This window comes from Rattus rattus, chromosome 1, assembly GCF_011064425.1.
Source record: "Rattus rattus isolate New Zealand chromosome 1, Rrattus_CSIRO_v1, whole genome shotgun sequence".
Lineage (NCBI taxonomy): Eukaryota > Metazoa > Chordata > Mammalia > Rodentia > Muridae > Rattus > Rattus rattus.
This window is the reverse complement of record NC_046154.1, coordinates 152,005,199-152,031,859: the sequence shown is the minus strand read 5'-3', so window position 1 is coordinate 152,031,859 and position 26,661 is coordinate 152,005,199. Positions and strand designations below refer to the sequence as shown.

General features: G+C 35.8%; 1 protein-coding gene across 1 annotated transcript in view; it reads left to right on the top strand.

Annotated features, from left to right (window-relative positions):
* The window catches only part of LOC116904129 (protein piccolo-like), a 66,492-nt gene extending 43,045 nt beyond the window's left edge, over nucleotides 1–23,447 (top strand). Inside the window, 3 exon segments of the mRNA XM_032907019.1 lie at nucleotides 10,262–12,449; nucleotides 16,933–17,069; nucleotides 21,766–23,447. Coding sequence (XP_032762910.1) covers nucleotides 10,262–12,449; nucleotides 16,933–17,069; nucleotides 21,766–21,870 — 2,430 coding nt within the window. The 3' untranslated portion in view covers nucleotides 21,871–23,447.
* The last annotated feature ends 3,214 nt before the right edge of the window (nucleotides 23,448–26,661 follow it).

Here is a 26,661-nt window from a genome sequence, read left to right as displayed (position 1 = left end):
ACACACAAAGCTTAAGTCACTAACAAAAATATAATAAATTTTACTGATTGAATTAACATTTACAAACATGTTTTCTCATTGGCAGTAACTTAATTCTCAAAGATATTATTTTTATCAGATATTTAGAGTCAATATAATTAGTATACTGAGCTTGTAGTTTTTATTGATAATACTGTAATTTAACATCATTTAAATGAGAAATAAAGCATGTATATATTATACAATATAATATTCTTGATTATAAATTTTTAACTGAAATCAACATACATTTATCCTGCCCATCTTTAAAGTCATGATCGAATATTGGTTAAAATAAATAGCCTTTTCACATGAGGTCTGTTTTTACAAATATAACAAACAAATTTTAGTTAAAAAGACTCAACATTAATTAACTTTTTTAAAAAGCTTGAAATGAAAATGTAAATTGGCCTCAATTTTCTTAAATATTCATATCACATAAATTAAGATTTTGTATTTTCGTATAGACATTATCCTTACTTTTTAAACCTGAGCCAGAATGAAAGTACTCATTACAAATATGGTATCTTACTCAATTTTCTCTGCACTCCTATTCATGACAAAAATCCATGAGAGTTTATTTTATGAAAAAAGTTGTTCGTGGAGATTCAACGGCATGGCATTGACCTCAGGCAATTTGGTGAGGAACACATGCATAAGATAAAGACTATAAGGATAGAGAAGAAGTCAAACTAAAGTTCCATAGTTACTTCTAGTAAAATGTCCCCAATTGACCTAAGGGCTTCCCACTGACCCCACATCATTAAGTTCCACACTGTTTCTTCATTGTCACACTAAGAAGCAAGCCTCTCAGTGGGAACTATCATGACACAAGTCATAGTATATGGTATGCACTTTAACATAGAAATAAGATGTTTAAATCCCAAAATGATAGATGCATGTAGGAAAGTGACAGTATAAGTTCTAGTCATTGATATCTATAAACAGGACATTGCAAACCAGGTAGTAAAATGGAAAGTGTTTTTACTAAGTACGATTTGAGGGACTATGTTGAGGAGAAAATTATAAAAGAAGGTGACTGTGATAGTTAATGTTAATTATCAGCTTGACAGTCGGTCTAGAATCACTCGAAGACACCCTCAAAGCAAGCTTATAGGGATGCTTCAAGTACCTGCTGGTTTGATTGCTACATAATACTAGAATATACCCTTGACCTGTGAGCCATTAGAGACCATTTCTCCCTTAGCTTGCTTTTGCCCAAATATTTTACCACAGTAAATAGAAAGACACTAAAACAGTGAGTACGTGTCAGATCCTTGAGTTCCATGCAGAATAATTTTGTTGCCATGGAATACCAGTAGAGAAATTGGGAGAAATAGGAAAAGTGTGCTCTCACAGATGGCCTGACACAAGGAAGCCTTCTAGAAAGCCAGCCTTGTCTAGTTATGAAATTATAAGACACTAAATGAGCAAACTTTGCTTCAATTTAAAGGTCAGGAGCTTATGTAAAGATTGCTCTAGAAAGTGTAGATGATCTTATCAGTGAACAGGTAATCAATATGCTGAGGCAAGACAATTAGTTATTTTATGTAAAGACTTGGTCTTGAGGATTGTGTATGAGATTACAACTTTATATCATCCCATTGCTTTTAGTTCAGTGATAGTTTAAAAACAGGTAGCATGTACTATGCCCTTTTCTTAAAGGTGTTGTTGTTGACCATTCTGGTTTCAGAAGGATTTTTGCCTTTTTCTGAAACATTCTAAATACCTGTTAACAATCTAATACCTGTTATGAAATATCAGAGTTTTTATTGAACCCTGCTTTAGGGGGCGATAAGAGAATACAGCAGTCAAAAGGAAAAGAAAAAAAGAAACTTAATGTGGCCATCGAACTTCACAAAAAGCCTTAGAAACCATATGTATTGTTTACATCAATGTAATAAAACTATCTGAATCAAAAGAAAGGAACTGAGGGAGGGAGACAGGGAAGGGAGATAGAAATATAAACAAACATAAATATATCACCTTAACAAAACTTCTAAGCTCTTTCCAGAATACATTATACCGATTTGGAAAAAGAAGAAATTAATCTCTTTTGGACTTTCCCATAAAATATAAGGCAATAAATGTCACGCAGACTGGCATCTCTAATACTCTGTGCAGTGAGGTAGAAACTCGTTTTCTCCTTCACTGCTCAGCCTAAGAGCACTGACTTTCAGCAAGAAAACAAAGCAAACTGGGACACTAGGTACATTAAGGGAAAGCACAAAGATGCTGAGTGAAATACTGAGTGCATTATAAGTTTATTAAAAACATAAAGGGCTCATAATGAGACTTTTAAGTATGCTTTGTTACTTTGTTTTTAATCTTTTATTACCCGGATGTTGGAATTTAGCTTTTACACGTTATTATATTATTATTATTATTATTATTATTATTATTATTATTATATTTTTTAACATCATCATTATTAATTTTATTTTTATTCTTGCTGAATAATTGCTTAACTATCCTATGGACAATTCCAATTCTGTCCACAAAGGATAAATTCTTCCTGACCGTAATTTTCTTACTTATTTATTTTGATGATGGAAGCAGTTACTCATATGGTCTTTAGCACTGTAGTCCAAAAGATTTGCTTCATCCTTGCTTCATATGTACAAGACACTGTACTCTGTTCTAATGTATAATAGTGCAACAGTATTTAAAGCAATTACCTATGAGTAGAATCATCATTTCTTTTCCATTAAACTTGTGGGGATGGAGAATAGAGAGGAGGCTGAACACTTACCTAATGGTGTACTAGGGAGGACATGCTCTGGACTGTTTCTATACTCCACTGCTACTTTGTCTCAAAACCCTAGGGTTGGTCTGGAGGGACTTGCTACAGATGGTGTGGAAACAGAATCTGTTTTCATTGGCTTTCAGAGTTAATTCTACTTGCACTGACTTTAACTGGAAAGAAGTAGGGTATGAATTTCTTTCTGTATATTCCCTTATGCTTACCTATAACTCCATCATCATTCCGTAATTTACCTTCTCAAAATGAAATGACCACGATGAGGCATATTTGTGTTTTCTAAAATTTTCTTATTTGGAGGATGTAAAATCCCTACACATTTCCATTTACTTTCTGACACGATTGAAGTCATAAGGGTTTATATACTTTGGGGGGGCTGTTTTTTGTTTTGTTCTGTTGTTTTTGTTTTTTATATAGACCTGAATAAAAAGTAATCAAGAGAGGTGAACTTATTTTAGTATCATGGGGCAAGCTTATAATGAGGCAAAACAATCTAGTACACTCTTATTTTTATTTACTTTGTCAGACCATTACTGTCCTATCAGAACATAAATGCTACTTGTTGTTATGTAGTTTATCCAAGTCATCATTCTCTGAATAATTTTGGTTTGTTTTGTTTTACAAAATATGTGTTTTTCTACTCAGAGTAAATCACTGTGAGAGATACAAAGAGTAGACTTCTTCACAGCAGGAGACAGATTTAATCATAAGAGAACAATAATCTCTCCAGGTAAACATTTACTAACTTCTGTATCAGCTAAAGACCTCTTAGACTTCAAGAGATGGTTGGCAATACATGACAACATTACTTTCACATAATATGTGGTAGATGAAGGCCCTAAGTGTAGATACACATCTTCCATAGCACAAAACGGTCACTCAGTGCTGACAAAAATCTGACTCTAAAAGATTAGGAACAAGGGTAAAAGTTATATTGACTAAATAAATATATAAGTGTATGTGGTATGTGTGTGTGAGTGTGTGTGTGTGTGAGAGAGAGAGAAAGAGAGAGAGAGTGTGTGTGTGTGTGTGTCCATGTGGTGTGGGGGGGGGGTGTTTGTGGGGTGTGTGCATGTGGTGTGTGTGTATGTGGTGTGTGTGTGTGTGTGTGTGGTGTGTTTGTGAGTGTATGTGTGTGTGTGTGTCATGCACGTGCATGCGCACACGTGCACGTGGTCACGTGCCTGACCATGAATAGCCATAAGCTGTGTATGTGCCCAATAGATCATACTGCTCTTCTCCATTCCAACATCCAAAACTATTTTGGTGACCATTGCAGGAAGACATTAAATGTCTTGCTGATGCACTGCTAGATGATATTTATTCCCTCTGGATTATCGGCTCTGAAAGCTGCATTATCGCAGGAGGAAATTAAATTGAGCTGTCACAATTTTCCCTTAGACAAAGCCACACTGATTACTAACCAGTGAACTGTATTACCAGCAGAGTCAGTGACTGAATACTGACACTTAGATGGTTTGCCCTGTATTTCACGCACTTCTGGATAATTTGACCCTGACATAATAACCAGGGTTGCCTTCACTATCTGGAAGAGAATGGCATGGATGGATTGAAATTTTAATATAGACACAGTTTGGACATTTTGTTTTACAGGTTCCCATACATTCATTTATTTTTTCCAGAGTTTCTCTCCGTGCTTACATCAGGAATCACTGAATCAGATTCTACTCCTGGATGCTAATACATTAAACCTGATAATGAAGCCAGATGATCTCTGTTATGTCCCTGAAAACTTAGATTTGATTCATGTCCCTCCATGGGAAATATTTACCTGCTTAAAGTCACCCATTTGTTCAGATCCCACATTTATTATACTTATTGTCTTTTCCTTTCCCAAACTGAAAATAAAACTTCATTTTGGGTTCAATATGCCATATGGTCTTCTAACTCATGCCCTGTCAAACTGCATGGTCTAACATAAAAGAGACAGCTTTTCTATAGGAAATTCTACCTTTATGCTATCAAAATGTCTTATTTATTAGCAATTTTGGCTGACTTGTACTATTTAGTTTGAAACTGCTCTGTCTTGAAAAAGCACTTCATATAAACCTTTCCTCTTTAACAGAAAAAAAAATCTTCAAAGGCAAGATACAATATAAGTACACAAGTAGTATTTATTTCTATCTTTATAAAATGAGAGACACATTACCATGTCTTTCAAGCGATATTATAGTTTATTACTATCTGTCAGATCTTGACATTAAGAGCTAGCTATAAAATTGGTAGTGTAATAGTTTCGTGTCTGTGTGTGCATGAGTTCAAGTCTCTCTCGGTCTCTGTCTCTCTGTCTCTGTCTCCGTCTCTCTCTGTCTGACTCTGTCTCTGTCTCTGCCGCTCTCTGCCTCTCTCCCTCTCTCTCTCTCTCTCTCTCTCTCTCTCTCTCTCTCTCTCTGTGTGTGTGTGTGTGTGTGTGTGTGTGTGTGTGTGTGTGTGTGTGTGTGTGTGTGTAGAGGTCAATGCTTAGTATAGTCCCTAGTTGCTATTGACTTTATTTTTTAAGACACACTCCCTTGCAGAATCTGGAGCTCTCTGACCCAGCTAACAGTGGTTTGCCAAAAGGCCCAGGGGCCACTGCTTTCACAGCACTGAAGGTTACAAGCACTTGTAATTATGCCTGACTTTTTTATGTGGTTTCTTGGAGATCAGATTCAGATGTTCATGCCTCCATGGCAAGTACTTCACACAGCAGTCCTTCTCCTCTACCGTGTAGTTTTTCCTGAGTATATTTGTAACTGGAGCAGAACCATGAAAACTGCACATGTAACTATCTTCTGTCATGTATAGTGATCCAGTCATGCTAAGCATCTGAAGTGTTTTCTTCACACAATTTTCTAAAAGCATTCCAATGTTTGATATTTATTTTTATACATAGAGGATTTTTTCTTTTTGTTGATGTCAGTTAGGATTGTGTTATCCCAAACACTAGACTTTTTGTGTTTCAGCCTCCAAGATGCTGGGGCTACAGGCAAATGTGCTTTGAGCAAGATGAAACATTTCTATCTTATCTCTTTTAGTATAACAACCTTCATTATTCAAATTAAAAAATTAACAACTCTTTGAAGAATTTTTTTTCAAAAACCAAAACAATTTGGAGGTAGGCAACATTTAAGAAAAACAATCACACCGTTTTTATCTAGAAATCAAAAACAGATGGATATAAATACAATCTCCAAATCTTGTCTCTTTCTTTTAATTGGGTATTTCTTTTATTTACATTTCAAAGGTTATCCCCTTTCTCAGTTTCTAGTCCAGAAACCTCCTATCCTATCCCCTCTTACCCTGCTTCTATGAGGGAGCTCCCCAACCCACTCACCCACTCCTGCCTCTTCACCCTGGCATTCCCCTACAGTGGGGTATCCAGCCTTCACAGGACCAAGGGTGTCTTCTCCCATTGATGCCCAACAAGGCCATCCTCTGCTACATATGCAGCTGGAGCCATGGTTGTTCCATGTGTACTCTTTGGTTGGTGGTTTAGTCCCAGAGAGCTCTTTTAAAGTGATTTTTTTCATGTGTATAATTACTGAGTAATTTTTGTCTGGCAGCTATGACATTAAACAATAGTTGCTGCATACACTTAGTTTTTCAACTTTTTGGGGAAAAAGAGATGTTTATTTCTTCTCTCATAAAATACCTGTCAGTGCCAAAATAAACTCGCATTCAACCATGCACACTTAAATTTAAATCTACATATTTAGTGATTTTTACAGTTTAGATGCACCACACATAAATGTATCTACCAGAAATCGGTGAACCGATGAGTAATTTAAATAATCTATCTCATCAAATTGACAAAAATGCAAGGGGAGATTGTGCAATGTACAGGGAAAAAAATCTCAAAAGATCATATTTCAGAGTTAACCAATAAAGAGGAAGAAAACTAGAAAATCCAAGAAAGATGTGGAGCTTATCATGAAGGCCATTTTATTCTCTTGCGTGCCTTCCTTTGTTTATTTTTAAAAATGTATGACCTTCTGGTCCCTTTACAATCAGTCATTGTTATGTTTTCCCTAGAACTGTGTCCCAGTGGGTGTCTCTTAAAAGCTAGATCAGTCCTCTTTAGAACCATGACTTAGAACTGGCATGCACCCCCAAACCTTGGTTTCTCAGATATTGACAATGTTTTGAACCCATTTTAAAATAAAGGTTTTTTTTTTTAAAGTGCTAAAAAACAAAACAGAGGTCTTAACACTCAGCCTCAATAAGTTATGAAAGAAACTTAAAGACAGCTTAGCACATAGGACCTACCCACTTAGCACAATGCTAATTTCCCCCACATACTAAGCTGACCCGCCCACGCGAATATGTCACCCTGAGTGTTTTGACATTATTAACTTTGTTTCCCTTTTCTCTTTGTTTCTTTCTTTCTTCCTTTCTTTTGTTTTACTTTTCTCTCACATTAGACCCCTATCTTAATTTCTCCTCCCTCCTACCTTCCCAGTACTTAGCCCCATCCACTTCAATGTTTTCTGTCAAAAAAGTACAATTAGGGATGGATACCAACCAAGATCAAGTTGCAATAAGACTAGGCACCGCCCCTTGTTACAGTTAGACAAGGTGACCCGGTAAAAGAGAAAGGGTCCCAAAAGGAGAAAAAAGAGTCAGAGACAGCGCACTCTTAGGAGTCGCACAAGAAGATCAAGCTACACAACCATGACGTATTTGTGGAGGGCCCAGATGAGACCCAGGCAGCTTCCTAATCTCTATGAGTTTAGTTTCTGTGAGCCCCTGTAAGCCAGATTCGTTGATTCTGTGGATTTTTTGTGGTGTCCTCGACCCTCCTGGATCCTACAATCCTTCCTCCCCTCTCCTTTAACACTCCCTGAGCTCCCTCTATCTAATGTTTTAATAAGCGTTTCTACATCTGCTTCCATCAGTTTCTGGATGATGCCTCTCTGATGATGATTATGCTAGGCTCCTGTTTACAAGTATAGCAGAATGTCATTAGGAATCGTTACATTGGCTTTTATTTTTTTAAGTTTCTGTTTGGTTCTATCCTAGATCTCTGGGCTATTCAGTCTCTGGTGTTCAGCAATGGGCTCCCTCTTGAGGCAGTTCTTAAGCAAAACCAGATACTGGTTTGCAATCCTACCATTCCTGTGTCACCTTTACCCCAGTTTATCTTGAAGACAGGACAAATTCTAGGTCTAAAGACTTATGGCTGGATTGGTATCCCAGTCCCTCCACTGGAAGTCTTGCCTAGTTACAGGAGATGACCATTTCAGGCTCTGTATCCCCCATTACTAGGAGTCTTAGCTAGGACTATCCTCAAAGATTCCTGGGAGCTTCCATTGCACTACGTTTCTAGATTATCCCTAGGATGCTCCCCCATGCCAGTTGTCTTACTCTCCCACCTCTTCCTCCATCTTCCTGTGACCTGCTGCCTCCTGTGCCAGGCTCCACTCACCCACAGTTCACCTGCTATATCTGTTCTATTTCCCCCTCCCAGAGAGATATGTGTACACATCCCACTGAGCACGTTTGTTACATAATCTCTCTGGGTCTGCGGATTGTAGCATAACTATCTTTTACTTCACAGCTAATATCCATTTATCAGTGAGCACATACCAGGGTTTATCTTTCTGGGTCTGGGTTATCTCACTCAGGATGGTTTTCATTTTTATAGCTCCATCCATTTGTCTGTAAATTTCATGATTTTCTTTTTGACACCTGAGCAATACTCCATTGTGTAAATTTACCATATTTCTTTATACAAGTGTTCTTAGGTTGAGGGATAGCTCGGTTGTTTCTAGCTATTATGAGTAAAGCTGCTATCTTAGGGTTTCATTTGCTTCTTACCCTTTTACCTTTTTTTAAACCCATAGTTGATGGGTACCTACAGAATTAAAACATATTCAATATATACTTTCAAGTATAGTTTGTTTCATTGTCTTCATTGTCAGTATGATTTTATCACAGAATGTTTTGAGTACCTAACTGGAAGATCATGACTAAATCCTGTCCTGTAAAAGTACACACTTAAGGAAATAGCTTATCATTTAGTAAAGGATTAGAATATCTTTACAATTGACAAAACTTAACCATTTCTAGGAACTCTGGAAATTATTTCTGTCCCCTATGGTTACTAGGCATACACATCCTATACACAAATACACATGCATGCGCACACGTATATTCATGCACTCAAACATACATAAAATGAACTACATCTTTCCAAAAATTTCCTAACTTACTATCATACTTAGTCATGAGAGACTACATTTTCACTCATTGCCCTCTGCTGCACTCTGGGTAACACCTTATCAAGTCTCCACATTTAAAACCAGTTGTGTAATAAAAGTTAATGACAGTGAAATGGAAGCATTCATTAATGACTTAAAAGTAATGCATATTGAATATAAATTTATCTGGAAGTTACATAGTCCTGCAGAAATAATATTCTTGAAGAAATAGTTGATGAGTACCTATAGTATTAAAAGAGCTGTCTCATTTGACCTTCATAACAACTCCTTGACATACTTGTGCATAGTATATAAAGTAGACTTAATGGTAAGAATTAGGAATGTGTGTAACAATGCTTAGGAAATGTGCAAGTCCATACTTCATAAAGTCTATAAGAAAGCAGATTAGAACATGAAGGAATGGGTTAGGAAATGATGTTTGAGAACAACAGAAGGACAGGGACTCTACGAATGTGACCTAATTAATAGCTACCCATTTAAAATTATTATAATAACATAATCATAAATAATAAGGAAATAAAATTTTATTTCCAAAACTCATAGAGGCATGTATCATTCATTTTTGATCATAAATGTGTGATGGTTGAAGGGTAGGGAGGAATTGCCCCTTCGAATTGCTAAAGAGAGAGGGAGAAAAGGAGCGTCTTCTGTACAACATGGCTGAGAATGGGGGAGACTAAGCTCCAACTTGAGCATGCCTCGTGCACAGCGGCTTTGAGAACATCAATGTGTTATAACTGTACAGTGATTGCACATCTTTATGGCTTTATGGATCTCTAGACTTGTGCCCCTTAAAAGGCAAGTTTATGACAAATAGTAAAGTAAACAAAAAATATCTCATGAGCTCCCAGCTGTTACTTTACCTGATTGAAATCAGCTCCAATAAACTTTTATTCCAGTAAATTATTTTGGCTCTTATGATGTTGTCGAAACAATCAGAAGAACATAAAGTTATTAAGGAATACCAAAATCCAAATGATCATGTAAATACTGGAAACGGCAAGATATGTGCAATGTGAAATCAGGTTTAGACATAAATCTTCAAAATAGGACTATTGCATTTCAAATGAAAAACAGTTGCAAACCATAACTAAGTAAATAATCTTATGTTCATTAACTTGGATTGAAAATGGGCAGTTTTTTTATTTTATTGTGCTAAACTCTGTTAATCAAGTGTAAATTATGTGGGGTTATTTTTTCTTTTTAGTTTCCGTTTTCTTATTTGATAACAAAGCACTATATTTTGTTTACTTGATTGTAGACTAAAGGTTCCCAAACCATGACAGCCTCTGGTACTCAGAAAAAAGTGAAGAGAACACTTCCAAATCCCCCTCCTGAGGAGGCGTCCACGGGAACACAGTCAACTTACAGCACCATGGGCACTGCTTCTAGGAGACGAATGTGCAGAACCAATACCATGGCTCGAGCCAAGATTCTCCAAGACATAGACCGAGAGCTCGACCTCGTGGAAAGGGAGTCTGCCAAGCTTAGAAAGAAGCAAGCAGAACTTGATGAAGAAGAAAAGGAGATTGATGCCAAGCTGCGGTATCTGGAAATGGGAATTAACAGGAGAAAAGAAGCGTTATTGAAGGAGAGAGAAAAGAGAGAGCGTGCCTACCTGCAGGGGGTAGCTGAGGACCGAGATTACATGTCTGACAGTGAGGTCAGCAGTACCAGACCGAGCCGAGTAGAAAGTCAGCATGGCGTTGAGCGGCCAAGAACAGCTCCTCAAACTGAATTCAGTCAGTTCATACCACCACAGACCCAAACAGAAGCTCAACTAGTTCCTCCTACAAGTCCTTACACACAATACCAGTACTCATCACCGGCTCTTCCCACCCAAGCCCCGACCCCATACACACAGCAATCTCATTTTCAACAACAGACACTATACCATCAGCAAGTTTCACCTTATCAGACTCAGCCAACCTTCCAAGCTGTGGCCACAATGTCCTTCACACCCCAGGCTCAACCCACTCCAACTCCACAGCCATCCTATCAACTACCATCACAGATGATGGTGATACAACAGAAGCCTCGACAAACCACATTGTATTTGGAGCCTAAGATAACTTCTAACTATGAAGTGATTCGCAACCAACCCCTGATGATCGCCCCGGTTTCTACTGATAATACATACGCTGTTTCCCATCTTGGGAGTAAGTACAATAGTTTAGACTTGAGAATCGGTTTGGAGGAAAGAAGCAGCATGGCAAGCAGTCCAATATCAAGCATATCTGCAGACTCCTTCTATGCAGACATTGACCACCACACTTCAAGGAATTATGTCCTAATAGATGACATTGGAGACATTACCAAAGGGACAGCAGCACTGAGCACTGCATTTAGTCTTCATGAAAAGGATCTGTCCAAAACAGATCGTCTCCTTAGAACCACTGAGACACGGAGGTCTCAGGAAGTGACAGACTTCCTAGCGCCTTTGCAGACTTCCTCCAGATTGCATAGCTATGTGAAAGCAGAGGAGGATCCGATGGAGGATCCTTATGAGTTAAAGCTTCTGAAACATCAGATTAAGCAAGAATTCCGTAGAGGCACAGAGAGCTTGGATCACCTTGCTGGTCTATCTCATTATTACCATGCTGATACTAGCTATAGGCACTTTCCCAAGTCTGAAAAGTATAGCATCAGTAGACTTACCCTTGAGAAGCAAGCTGCCAAACAGTTACCTGCAGCCATACTTTACCAAAAGCAATCAAAGCATAAGAAATCATTAATTGACCCTAAAATGTCAAAGTTTTCACCTATTCAAGAAAGTAGAGACCTTGAACCTGACTATCCCACTTACATGAGTTCTGGCACTTCATCCATTGGTGGCATTTCTTCTAGGGCAAGGCTTCTTCAAGATGATATCACATTTGGCCTCAGAAAAAATATTACAGATCAACAAAAATTTATGGGCTCATCGCTTGGGTCAGGACTGGGCACACTAGGAAATACTATCCGGTCAGCTCTACAGGATGAAGCAGATAAACCATACAGCAGTGGGAGCAGGTCCAGGCCTTCCTCCAGGCCTTCTTCTGTCTATGGCCTTGATTTATCAATTAAGAGGGATTCTTCTAGCTCATCACTAAGATTGAAAGCTCAAGAGGCTGAAGCTCTGGATGTCTCCTTTGGCCATTCTTCATCTTCTGCCAGAACTAAGCCCACCAGCTTACCAATCAGCCAGAGCAGAGGAAGAATACCAATTGTGGCCCAGAACTCAGAAGAAGAAAGTCCGCTAAGTCCTGTTGGCCAACCAATGGGAATGGCCAGGGCTGCGGCTGGACCTTTGCCGCCCATATCTGCAGACACAAGGGATCAGTTTGGATCAAGCCACTCATTGCCTGAAGTTCAGCAACACATGAGAGAAGAGTCACGGACAAGGGGTTATGACCGTGACATAGCATTCATCATGGATGACTTCCAACATGCTATGTCAGACAGTGAAGGTAAATGGGGCCTCACACTATCCTGTTACTCTCAAAACTCAAACTCTTACCTTTCTGCATGCTTGATTTTCTTTGTCCAAAGGTATATTCCATCTTTCTTGGTACAATTTATGCATGTTTATTTCAGTTTTATTTCTTGTTGTGTACTTCTCGTGTGTAGACATGGCAGCATGGTTTTCTTTGATTGTTTTCATTTTATTATTTCACACAGTTTCTGGATTGTTGACCTGATTTGTTTTGTGTCTGATTCTTTTAAACAACTATTACACAATTCTATCAATAAAATATGGTCATCCGTAAAATGCATAACTGGGAAGAATTTTACTGTATGGCTCCTTGCACTTTAAAATATATTTTAATATATTTAACTAATTTTAATGAAATCATTAAGAGTTAGAACTATTGAGTAATATTTTGTAATAGATATGGAGGTTTCCTAGATCAGAGGTTATACTTTTTATAGGACCTTTTGCAATAGCTTAATATTAATTTAAGAGAATTTTATCATTGTTGCTGAATGAACATCTTTGTTTCATCTCCCTTTATTATGAAGATCATTACTGACAAATTTGTACATTTAGTGTTATGTATTAGAAATATTAATTCTAATCATGGTGTGGAAAATAATTTTTCAGTATATATAAAATATTGTTTCCACTTAAAAATGAAAAAAAAGAGACTACTTTTGTGAGTACAGCTGTCCTGCTGTGCCTCTCGGACATTTCAACGCCTTTCCTTTTGTCATACTGTCTATTTTTTGCCCAAAAGCGTTTTGCTTCTTTTTTAGTTGAGCAAACACATACTACACTAAAATTGCTTTAAATTGAAAATTCTTAGACAAATATAAAGGTCTTAAGAGTTATTTTGTACAAGTCTATATGATACACACATGATATATATGTGTGTGTATATATATATATATGTATATATATATACATATACATATAAAATTTACTTCATTAAATTTTTGAAGTAGAGCCTATTCTGTAGTCCATGAAGCCTATAGTTCATGCTAGTTTCATATTTATGGTGATCCTACTACATTAAGCACATAAATGCTTGTATAAAAACATGAGCTTCCATACCCAGCCTGTTTATTGGTTTGTGTTTGGTATGTGTGGGGTTAAAGTTCTGGAAATAAAACATTTCTAAATGAATAAAAAGTTATTATTTCCTTCATTTGTATATTCAAAAATGCTACTGAAGTGTGACTGTCCTCCCATCTTAATCTAACTTTTTCAGTAAAAACTCACATGAAAATGATTTTATGAAGAGCATTTTCAGTATTATTCTATCTGTACACACAGATATGATTTAATTAGATAAGATATTGGATGTTTGCCAAACTGACTAGGTCTGTAAGCAAACCAATTCCGTTGCTTATGAAGTTCTAACAAAGTTTCTTTTTAACCTGTTTTTTTTCTTGTTGCAAGCTGATTGGTTGACCATTTTTATTGATAGTTTGTTATTTAAGTAACACTTTCAGTTGTGTATATTTGTACTAGGTCATGTGTGAATGAATCCATTTGTTTATCAGGAATTATTACATGTAAAAAGTTGCTCTTTTAGTCTAGCTTATATTTTGCCCTCATTTCAGATATATAGAATTGCTGTGAAAAAGAATAAGCCACTATTCAGTGGCCATATCTATAAAAATAAAACAAAAACTCTTGTGATTTTTGGAACAACTCAATTTCTAAAGGATTTGTGCACATAGATAATAAATACCTGGAAAGAATTTGACAATCAGTCTTTAGCTTCGTATTAAACACGTAATGTTTGTAACTAGCCCAAATGTGGCATTTATATTATTCCATGCCTATAAAACTAACTGAGTGTTTTTTATTTTTAAGATTGGTATTTAGCAGTAGTCATAAATGGCTGAAGTTTTGTTTTGAATGTATATGTGTATGTGTCTATGATAAGGTAACCTATACCCTACATAGTATTAAGGCAAATAGAAAGAGCCCAAAGCATGAAACAATTGAAGTGGAAGTGGAGAACCTAAATGTTTTTTTAAAATAAAGCAGACAAAAAGTAATTCATAAAAATTATCAATGCAATTAGATAAAATGCTATAACAAACTGGATTACATTAGCAACTTTGTAATTGAATTGTAATGGACGTCTTTATAACATGTGCACAGTTAGAATGTTATATATTTTCAATGTTAGTATGTCATATAAATATGTAAAGCTTTTATAGTCTAGTTTATAGTTTATAAACAAAGAAAATATCAACCAGCATGGAACATAAGTGTTGCATTTACTAAAAAGTGTGTGTAATATCGTTCCACTACTACAGATCAAATATGAGCTGTTAGGCATAGCTAACCAAAATGTGTGGCAACCCCGAGGAAGACAGAGTGTGATACAGGAACAATCGCTCACTCTGGTTGCTTTAAGTCGATTCTGTATCCCCATAAAAGATGGCGAATATCTTTTTCATTCAGTTACATATGGGAAAACGGGTTCTCAGAATTGGAAATAAGCTGATTAAAGTTGGATTGGGTTAAGGTTCTATCATAATTATAACATCCAGAGCCCCCTAAACTACATTTTAAGCAGCTGTATTTAAAATTCAATTAGAAAAGTTATATATTCCAATGAAATAAACTATATTATTCAGCATAGCAACATATTGAAAACATAATAATTCATTACTTTCTTTTAATTTTTTAAAAAGATGTAATACTATGTGAAATTATTTCTCCTAATGGGAGGTTAAGTATAGTCTAGAAAATTTACAGATATGACTATGTTTACTATTTTATTTATAAAGTATTTGTTCTAGTGAATAATTTTATCAATTCATTCACTCAGCTTCAAATTAGCACTGTATTTTATCACAATAATTATCAACTAAATCATGAAAAGAATATTGTATATCTAAAAATCAGGTGTAAGGACAAGGTATTTTTTTAAACTATAATAATTATATTTACCTTTTTTCTTTAGATGATGACAGTAACTCCATCTTTAATTCATTCCACAAAAATTTATTAAACACTGTGCTTCATATAAGAGAGAGGAGAAAGTTGAAGAGGAGAAAGTAATAAAAGACATAAATTTCCTCTTCAAATAGCTGCTAGTCTAATAGGCAAATCAATTAATGTGACTGTATGTACAGCCACAATCCGGGCATTGAAGCTAAAGTTGATGAATCTATGTTATACCTTTTGTTCCATGTTTAGTTGGAACAGGTAAGTGTGATTCATGAGCAGTAGTGTACAAGGCTACAGGTATGCAGCTGAGTCATGCGGCATACACTGATTGTCTAACCCTGCCAGCCAATATTTGACAGAAATAGCAGTCTCTGGGAAATTTGAACAAGATAAGGTAGACACAAAAATGTAACCTTAACAAGATAGAGAGGAGAGCTCAGCTGATGACAGTCTAGGAGCTGTCATTTCGAGAAAATAATATTAAAAGCATCATGTATCAGGATAAGCAAGAGGACAAGTCCTTCCTTCTGACAAATGAAAAACAGCAATATATTAATTCTAAAGCCTGTTAATTGGGGACCAACAATATAAGCAAGGAATACCAAGAATAAGCAATGAATGTATACTAAGTCAGTTTTAGCAATTCAGTAAAATAAAAGTTTTAGTTCCTTTGAAATATTCTTTAAAACCTGAAATGCACGGATGGAGTTATGTGAAAATTTTAAATTAGTGTTCGAATGCGTGATTAAAATTTCAAAATACTATCGAGTTGTAGCATACAGGCATGTTATAAAAAGAAATTTCAAATTTCTAACTCAATGCTAAAGTTCAGATAATAATTTTATTTATATTAAAATATCCTCATATATCTATTATATATATATATATATTATTAAGCTATAAAGTACTTGTAGTACATGCATTTCTAGCAGTGACACATAGGGTATCTTAGAAATAAATGCTCCTGTTCACTTATAATTGCCAAATAAATATCACATTTTCAAAACATATCTTCACTGTGTTAAAACCAGCAGCCATATGCTGCTGCTTGACATGTGAAAAAGTTGAAAATTAGCCATATACTGCTGTTTGTTTTATGCAAAAGTGGAAAGTTAAGAGAAACTTGCATATGGGCATAGAGCAATTACTGTTGCCTTTTGACCATACGTGGTAGATTATAGGGTAAGGTTTCTATATGGGAACCAAGGGACTTAAGTTGCACAAAATTATTCTTAATGTACTTTTGTTAATTGATTTATTGTCAAAATTTCATTTATATTGATTTAAAATGTTAAGTTCATGTTGTCTTACTTTACTATGCGATGTTGTGCATTTGTGTGCCTCTTCTCTAGATTATTCTGCTGTATGAAAATTTGTACATACTATTAGAAATGTTTCTAGTTCTGGTGGAACTTATGTCTGAAATGCATGCTATGGTTAAGAAGCCCAGTGCATGCTAATCCTGCAGACTATTTGCTTCCCTCTATCACCTGTATTAGTTGCGGTTGCAATGTATGATGTTTCCTTGGTCCCCAAAGCCTATCACTTGCGTCGGGAGGAAACGGATTGGTTTGATAAACCCAGGGAGTCTCGGTTGGAAAATGGCCATGGTCTGGATCGGAAACTGCCAGAAAGACTGGTTCATTCTAGACCCCTCAGTCAACACCAGGAGCAAGTAAGTATGAAATTTTATGGATGCTTGGATTTGTTAGAAACAAGAGTCAGTTCTAACGTAGACTAGTTTGTAACCCAAAATGTTGGCCAGGCAAGTTCCAGACTGTTTACTTTCAGTCATTTAATGAACAAAGTGCTTTATTCAGTTTGGTGGGCACTGTGATGCTTCTACCAAACAATTCACATGATTCATTCAAAAAAGTAGATGGTTATTAAATGAATAGAGCATCTCCAGTACTGAATTTACAAGGAAAAGACATCAAGCTCGTGAGGAGGTTGCAAGGCCATTGAGTAATATAAATGTTTGCTGTTTTCTGTGCTTTCCTATTAAAGTATTTTAGAGACAAAAAAGGCAAATTAGGTAGAAGAGAAGGGAAATTTCACATGAAGGAAAGGGAGAAACCAATACGCTAAAGGTCTACTTTATAGAAATATTAACTGCTTTATAGTCACTTTTTTAGATTTTATTTTTTTAACAATTCATAAAATAGCTCTTTTCATAACGTAATTGAACTTAGAAGTAGATTTTCCAATCAGATGAAGATGTTACCAACATTCATACCGCTAATTTGTTCGCTCATCCTGGAGGAGATGAAGTGATGTTGAACCTTGAAAAGAGTGTAGTTTGGAAAAAGGGAAGATACTGTGAGTGGATTTAAATCGATATTCCCAGTATATCCGATGCTTCCAGGAAGAGTGCACATTATGATCACTCCAGTAGACACAGAAAACACAGCTGACACATTCCACTTGCATTTGCTCCTCAACTGTTCTCGGAGACATCTCGATTTAAATGACAACCATATTTTAAACAGCTAAGATGATCTGCTTGGGCTTAGCAAAATTTAGCTCACTACGTTTTAGTTTAGAAAGTATTTATTATATTGAGGAGTAAAGCAAAACGCTTTCATATGTGTAACTACTGTCAGTACAGAAATTTCATTTCTTCTGAAGCAACTTTAGTTTGTATGGTTAATTTATCAAATATAATTCTACAAATAGATCATGTGTTCCATTTTTTTATATACTGTTTTCTTCAGAGAAAATATTGATATTTTTCTCCATGTATTCTCTTTTCATGTCTTTAGGGAATTCTTACTTAGGGTTGTATTGGCTAAATGTTTGCATACTATTGTTTCTTCCTATTGCAGTCATCAGATTATATTGAATTTTGCTGTCTTGTTATTCATAAAATTATGTTTATAATTATATTTCAACTCTCTTCATAAAGATCTGGCTAGGAATGTCTACACTAATGAAACCAATATAATTATTACTTATTACTTTTCTGGACCTCTGTGGTTTAGTGCTTTCCGCAAGCCTAGACAAAGTCCTAGGAACCAGAATATGTTAACAAAATCATAGTAGCAGCTGCTATGGAAACCACAAGTCTAATTCCTCTCACTATCAGACAATGCTCCATCGAGACTCAAGAGTTCTTCAATTAAATTTTACATAATGTTATTTGAAAATACGTTGAAGTAATTTGTATCTATTCCAATACATTTCTAAAATTCTGTTCTGTTCTATTTAGATAGATAACATATATATTGCAGATCATATTTTGTTTTTAGTTTTCTGGTCATAAAATATTCAGATGTCTTTGACTGAGAACATAACCCATATCTTAAATATGTAGTTACAGTTTAGTATTAATGCCAAGGTAAGGCAGGTAGGGTTTATTGAGGACTGTTTCATAAGATTCCGTCTAGTTCAATAAACAGAATGAAGAGCCTTGTTAGGTGAATGTAACACTCATAAGGTCTTGTCTTGCCAATAGAAATCTTACATTAAAATGAGCATTTGCATTAATATCCACTAAACTATAAAACAATATGCAGCGATCAAAAGGACACATGCATAAAATTATAAACTACTGTAAAGGGAATAGCCATATAAGTACTGAAGAGCCAAGACAGGGAACATGGCCTGCCCCAGAAACCTGTGTACCCCTTTCAGATCGCAGCCTCCTCTTCCACCAGTAACAGACATATTGATGGTTATGACAATAATCTGTTTTTCTTTGTATGTTTTCTAAATGGATTTTATATAGAAGATGCCTTAAATACATAGCTTCCCAAAGTTTAATTACATGAATTTTAATGTTCATGCATTTCTGCATTGACATTTATCTTCAAGTACTGTTTTCCTCTTCAACTCAAGAACTTTATTTAGGTCTAGAGGAGAACAAAATGACATTTTCATTTTATTCACTTCTTTGTGCATCTGGGGATCAAAGATAATACTGAGCTCTTGGTGACAATAAACAAGGATGCTGTTACTTGAATACATGAACATGAATGCCTTCTCATGAATTATCCTAGGGGAAAGGAGTATAAAATTGAATTGAGTAATTCGTACTTGAGTTTATCTTCTCTATAAATATTGAACACAAAACACCATTTGGATACAGGATTATTTCTGAAAAATTATTAGATTTACAATCGTATTAACTTCAAACTTACCAAATCTGTATTTATTTCTTTTCAAATATGTACGTTGTAATGTTTGCACTCTTCAAGAGAAATCTAAATGCTCATCATTAAATATATAGACCCTCTAACCTATTTATTTTTAAGTTTTTATTCATGAAGAGGATTGATGTCTTTTACATGGGTGTTGTAAAAGTCTACCATGTTAGCTATAATGATATTTTCCCATTCACAGTAAAGCCTCTGTTATCTGAAAACCCTATGGATCTCCTGCCTTGGGGTATATTAGTTTCCTCTGGAGAGGCCATGCTTTTCTTACGATTGCATCTGAACACTTTGTTTTCTTTCTCTAGACTGGTCACTTTGCTAAGCACACTGGCCACTCAGGTTGTCATGAATACATTATGCACTAAGACATCTTTGATATTAGCAATTGCACCTTGCTACAAAATGGACAAAAGTCTCCTTTAGGCTTTGGGATAATCCATGTCCTATGTTCTTGACATAATCATACATAATATAGCAGTTCTCTTTCCTTCACACACAGACATGTAAGTGTGTGGTGTCTAACACAGTCTTGGGAGACAGTGGGGTGTCTGTTCCCTACAGCAAGCATTTCTGCTAATGAAAGTGGATGAATGTGTAAAAAAATATATGCTAAGGAAAATTTAATTACATCATAAACATGTCCAGTCAACTTAGGAAAATACTTATGGTTAGGAAAGAAGAATGATGCCTTTCGTGGGATACAAGTAGGTGAAAAATCTTGATGTCAAAAGACCATGCCAACAAAGACTAGCACCTTGCATATCATTTAACCTCCCTGTGTCTCTTGCTAATACTGGTAAAAAGAGCTGCCCCGTAAGCCCATTTTCTAGAAGACCCTGTCAGTATTTACCTGCAATTGGAGTTCTGCTTTATAATGGCCCATCCATATCACTCATAACTATGGAAGCTTAATGTTTTAGTAAGTGAACTTAGGTTGTAAAGTCTCAAAAACTGGGAATTGTATGGAGATACTCTAAGCAAACAACCAAGAAAATATACTAAGTATCCAAACATTAGAGATACTGATTAAAATGTATTATCCAGTTATAAAAGTCTTAAAATGTTTTATAAGTGACAATGATTCACTTATTAAATACTAAAAAAACCCTACCTACTCTTGCAAACTGCAGTCTATGCACTGAAACTACATCTATCGTAACAAATCTGTAAAATGGAAGGAAGTTCCAAATGCAAAATAGTGTTGCCTTAGTTTATTTTTGACCAATTGGGTAAGAGACTTTAAAATTATCACTAAACCTCAGTGAGATTTTGAAATAATTGAAATAAGAGTGAAGTAGTATACAATAACTTTAAGGAATAATCTATAGTGTTAAATCAGAGTTAGGTAATAGGGTGGGAACCACAAACACGACAGTAGCATTAGTGTTTCTCCTTCTGCTTTGGGAATTCCTGTAGGAAAAAGAAATAGCTCAGTCAGTATCATAAACTTTGAATATAAAGCCAGAATTGAGAAAGACTTGTGAACCAAGTCTTTATTATCCAGACAGAATTAGTATCTGAATCTAGTTTAATTATCATTAAGTATCTGCTCACTGTTTGCAGTATGTTTGCCTTACTTTAACATTTTTTCCATTGCTGTGCTAAGTGTGGGCACACTTAATTAAATTTCCCTATGTATACACGATTATATTTTTCTTTTGTGACTTAGGGATTTAAAAAAAAATCTGAATCTAGTAGATGTCCTCAGGAAAATTTCACAATAAGATTCAAGTACCTTAAATATATTGCAGACCAAGTTAGGGTGAAGAGATGTGACAAGTCAGCCTCTTCCCTTGGTTTTCTCTGCGAGTTTCACTTAATTATTGAACGTTAAGAATGCCTTTTCACTTCCTGGATTTTTCAAGAAGTGCAAAATCAGGAACGGGTTTTGACACTATAAATTATTCGTGGCCATCAAGTGAACACATACCACTGCAGTCAGAAACATCCTTGAAAAACAGATGCTCATTGATTCTCTCAGCAAAACAAGCTAATCTGCAAGAGTGATTGATTATATATCAAATACCAATGAACTCAGAAAGGAATCATTATGCAGGGTGTTTGTAAATTCTTCCGCTGACATCATCCAAGAACCTCCTGGTATATTTTCATTGGCTTATTTGGCGTGTTTTGAACTGAACGAGTGTAAGTCTGCACTGTGTATGTCAAGGGTTTTTATTACTGGTATTTGTTTATCTAATCCCTTGTATGTCCTAGATTCTGCAGATGAATGGGAAGACAATACACTACATCTTTCCTCATGCAAGGATAAAAATCACCAGAGACTCCAAGGATCACACTGTTTCTGGTAAGGCAAACTGAACTATATGCTAATTTCTAATTCTAATGTCATATTGACATTCGTGTTTGTATTTCAGTTTAAATGACTCCTTAAATTCTAGAAAGCAACCCTTTATATCTTTTTTAGAGCATGTCCAGAAAGAGCAGGCTATTTGTTTCAACATGCACACACACAAACATTAATGGCATGACTTTTGCATGAGGAGTCACTAAGTGGCACAGAATCTCTCTTCCTTAGCTGTGTCTCTAAGAGTGCATGAGTTGGCAGTGTTCACAATTACTGCTTCAGGAAGCATCATGGTCACGGCATTAGTGTGTATTTTGCACCGCTAAATAATATGGTGACTGAGTTTAGTGAAAGCAGAAGCCTGGAGATCTTAGGATCAGATTCCTCTCTTTTTATCCACACTGAACACTGTCAATCACGCTGAGCTTTCAGATTACTTGTGTTTATTTATAGATCAAAGCTGATAATAGTCTTTCTAAGCTTCTTACTTTGGAATGATTTTGGACTTACAATAAATAATGCAGATTGCCTGTTCCTTGCCCAAGTTCTCCTATGTTTGCACAAACCTAACCTGAATTGATCAACCAAAGGAAATCAATATAGATATGATATTAGAAGAGGCCTAAGTCCTATTCAGATTTTGACTCTCTCTACTAACTGATTATTTTATTTACTGCCTCGAGACACAACCTAGGATCTCACATTGTATTTCATTGTCATGGTTCCTGAATCTCTGCCAGCATAACCATCTCTATTTCTTTGTATTTCCTGAGCCTGAAATTCTTGGGAAATTATGAAACTTTCACATTACTACCAGGATTTTCATTATTTTGAAGTGTAAGATGAAGTAAAATTTTCAAATTGATAAAATATATCCTGGATAATTTTCTCAATTACAGTGCATTATCTGTTTTTTATGTCCAATCGGTAAAAATGGAAAAGTTTGTTAAATTTCAAAGACATTGTTGTGCTCTCTATACTAGAGGTGGATGTCACATGATGCATATACTTCATTTGTTTGTTTTCATGATAACTTGGAAACCATTTATCTTCTTAGATGCAATTGCAATTTGATTTCCATAGAAAACTAGTCATTTAGAAATCTAACGTTGTTTCTCTGTTAAAATGCATATTTTTTCTTTTACCACAGAAAGATAATTCAACTATATACAAAGGAAAACATTTAACACCCTAGTGCTCTTTTCTTTCGTCATTTCAATGTTATAAAATCCCTTCTAAAGCTTTAGTATCCATTTAGATTTGGTTTTTATTTTTTAGTCTATTTTTACATATTGAGTCCAATTAGTGCTTTTAGAAGTCATTTTTTAGAGGGTATTATTTGCTGAAAATAATTTCAGTTCTTCCAGAACATAAACCAAAATAGCATAATATTTTCTGGTAATGCCAAAATTACTTTTGCAGGATATATAACAAAAATCTTAAACCATTTCATCTAAATCAACAGGCCCAATGTCAATATATCTATCTACCTATGTCATTATTTTTGCCTTTATATTAAAAGATTTGTCTCTGTCTTACCTTCCGTAACTCATTATTCTTTTACTTGAACTAGGAAGTCTGAACTACAAAAATAATTATAATAAATGCTCCTAATTTCATGTTATAAATGTTCTACTCTCAAAACTAAATTAATTTCCCTTCACTTTTCACAATGAAGACAAATACTATTTTGAAAACCAATTTTTATAGCAAATTCACGTATCTCTCCAAGTTTCCTTTTCTTTTATTATCTTCCTAAAATAATAAAATATTTTCCACTTTTGTGTACACTTCAATGGTTACTACTAAATTTATAGATAGCTTCCAGTTTCCACCTGTGCCCAGAGCTAACATGGTGCCACAGTTTTCTGTACCCAAAACCCCCACTGGAGAGAGAGCTAGACTCTAAGAAGTGCAAACAATTCTGAGAGCTCAGGAGAGACCACCACTTCTGCTCACATTCCTGGCCTAAGAGGAACCTGCCTGTAGCTCTCTGGACACAGGATCCTAGGAGCAGTCACGGACAGGATTCTTCCGGTGCCCTCTGCACATAGGAACCTAGGAGCAGTCAGGGACAGGATCCTTCTGGTATCTGCACCCAGAGATGAAAGTCAGTCTCCAGGAACTCTGACATACTTGAGACCAGAGGTAAGACCACTTCATCTGCTCCGAGGGACCTAACTGGAGCCCTCAGGACACAGGATCCTTCATGATTCTACCTACACCCAGAACTGACTATGACACAGCTCTCTGTACTCAGATACCACTGAAATAAAGCTGGTCTCCAGAAGTGCTGGCACAGGAGCTTATAGGAGGGTCAAGCCACAGAAAAACCAGGTAACACGAGAGACAACCAGAGGGTGAGAGGCAAGCACAGAAAACTAAGCAACAAAAACCAAGACTGCTTGGCAACATCAGAGCCCAGTTCTCCCACCAAAGCAAATACTGGATATCCCAACCTACTGGGAAAAAAGCAAGATTTAGATTTAAAATTACATCTCATGATGATGATAGAGGAATTTAAGAAGGACATAAATAACTCCCTTAAATAAATACAGGACAACACGGGTAAAGAAGTAGAAGCCCTTAAGGAGGATACACAAAAATCCCTGAAAGAATTACAGGAAAATACAACCAAACACGTTTAGGAATTCAACAAAACCATCCAGGATTTAAAAACAGAAATAGAAACAATTAAAAAAGCACAAAGGGAGACAATTCTAGAGATGGAAAACCTAGGAAAGAGATCATGAATCATAGACATAAGCATCACAAACAGAATGCAAGAGATGGAAGAGAGAATCTAAGGAGCAGAAGGTACCATAGAAAACATTGACATAATCATCAAAGAAATTATAAAACGCAAAAAGATCCTAACCCAAAGTATCCAGGATATCCAGAACACAATGAGAAGAGTAAATCTAAGGATAATAGGTATAGAAGAGAGCAAAGATTCCCAACTAAAAGGGCCAGAAAACATCTTCAACAAAATTATAGAAGAAAACTTCCCTAACCTAAAGAAACAAGAAAGATGTCCATAAACATACAAGAAACCTACAGAACTCTAAATAGATTGGACCAGAAAAGAAACTCTTCCTGTCACATAATAGTCAAAACAACAAATGAACAAAACAGAGAAAGAATATTAAAAGCAGTAAGGGCAAAAGGTCAAGTAACATATAAAGGCAGACCTATAAGTATTACATCAGACTTCTCATAAGAGAATATGAAAACCAGAAGATCCTGGACAGTTCCTAAGAGAACACAAATGCCAGCCCAGGTTACTGTATCCAACAAAGCTCTCAATTAACATAGATGGAGATACCAAGATATTCCATGACAAAACCAAATTTAGACAGTATCATTCTACAAATACAGCCCTACAAAGGATAATAAATGTTAAAGCCCAACAAAAGAAGGCAAGCTACACCCTAGAAAAAGCAAGAAAATAATCATTTTGTGAAAAAAAAAAAACAAAACAAAGAGAAGACAAGCACACAAACATACTCTCACCTCCACATACGAAGATAACAGGAAGCAACAATCAAATTCCTTAATATCTCTAAATATCAGCGGACTCAATTCCCCAATAAAAAGACAGAGATTAACACACTAGATATGTAATGAGGACCCTGGACCTTGCTGCCTAAAGGAAACACACTTCAAAGACAAAGACAGACACTACCTCAGAGTAAAAGACTGGAAAACAATTTTCCAAGCAAATGGTCTGAAGAAGCAAGCTGGACTAGCCATTCTAATATCAAACAAAATTGATTTTCAACCAAAAGTCATCAAAAATGATAGGGAACGACACTTCATATTGATCAAAGGAAAAATCCACCAAGATGAACTCTCAATCCTAAATATCTATGCTCCAAATACAAGGGTACCTACATACATGAAAGAAACCTTACTAAAGCACACATTGCATCTCACACAATAATAGTAGGAGATTTCAACACCCCACTCTCATCAATGGACATATCATAGAAACAGAAATTAAACAGAGACATAAACAGACTAACCGAAATTATGAACCAAAGTGACTTAACAGATATTTAGAGAAAATTATATACTAAAACAAAAAGATATACCTTATTTTCACCACCTCATGATACTCTATCCAAAATTGACCATATAATCAGGCACAAAACAGGCCTCAACAGATACAGAAAGATAAAAATAATCCCATGCATCCTATCAGATCACCACGGGCTAAAGCTGGCCTTCAATAACAATAAGGAAAGAATGCCCACATGTACATGGAAGTTGAACAATGCTCTACTCAGTGATAACCTGGTCAAGGAAGAAATAAAGAAAGAAATTAAAGACTTCTTAGAATTTAATGAAAATGAAGGTACAACATACCCAAACTTATGGGACACAATGAAAGCTGTGCTAAGAGGAAAACTCATAGCGCTGAGTGCCTGCAGAAAGAAACAGGAAAGGGCATATGTCAGCAGCTTGACAGCACACCTAAAAAGCTCTAGAACAAAAAAAGAAGCAAATACACCCAGGAGGAAGTAGAAGGCAGGGGAAATAATCAAACTCAGGCTGAAATCAACCAAGTACAAACAAAAAGGACCATACAAAGAATCAACAGAACCAAAGACTGGTTCTTTGAGAAAATCAACAAGATAGATAAACCCTTAGCCAGACTAATGAGAGGACACAGAGAGTGTGCCCAAATTAACAAAACCAGAATTGAAAAGGGAGACGTGACAACAGAATGAGAGGAAATTCAAAAAATCACCAGATCCTACTACAAAAGCTTATATTCAACAAAACCTGAAAATCTGGAAGAA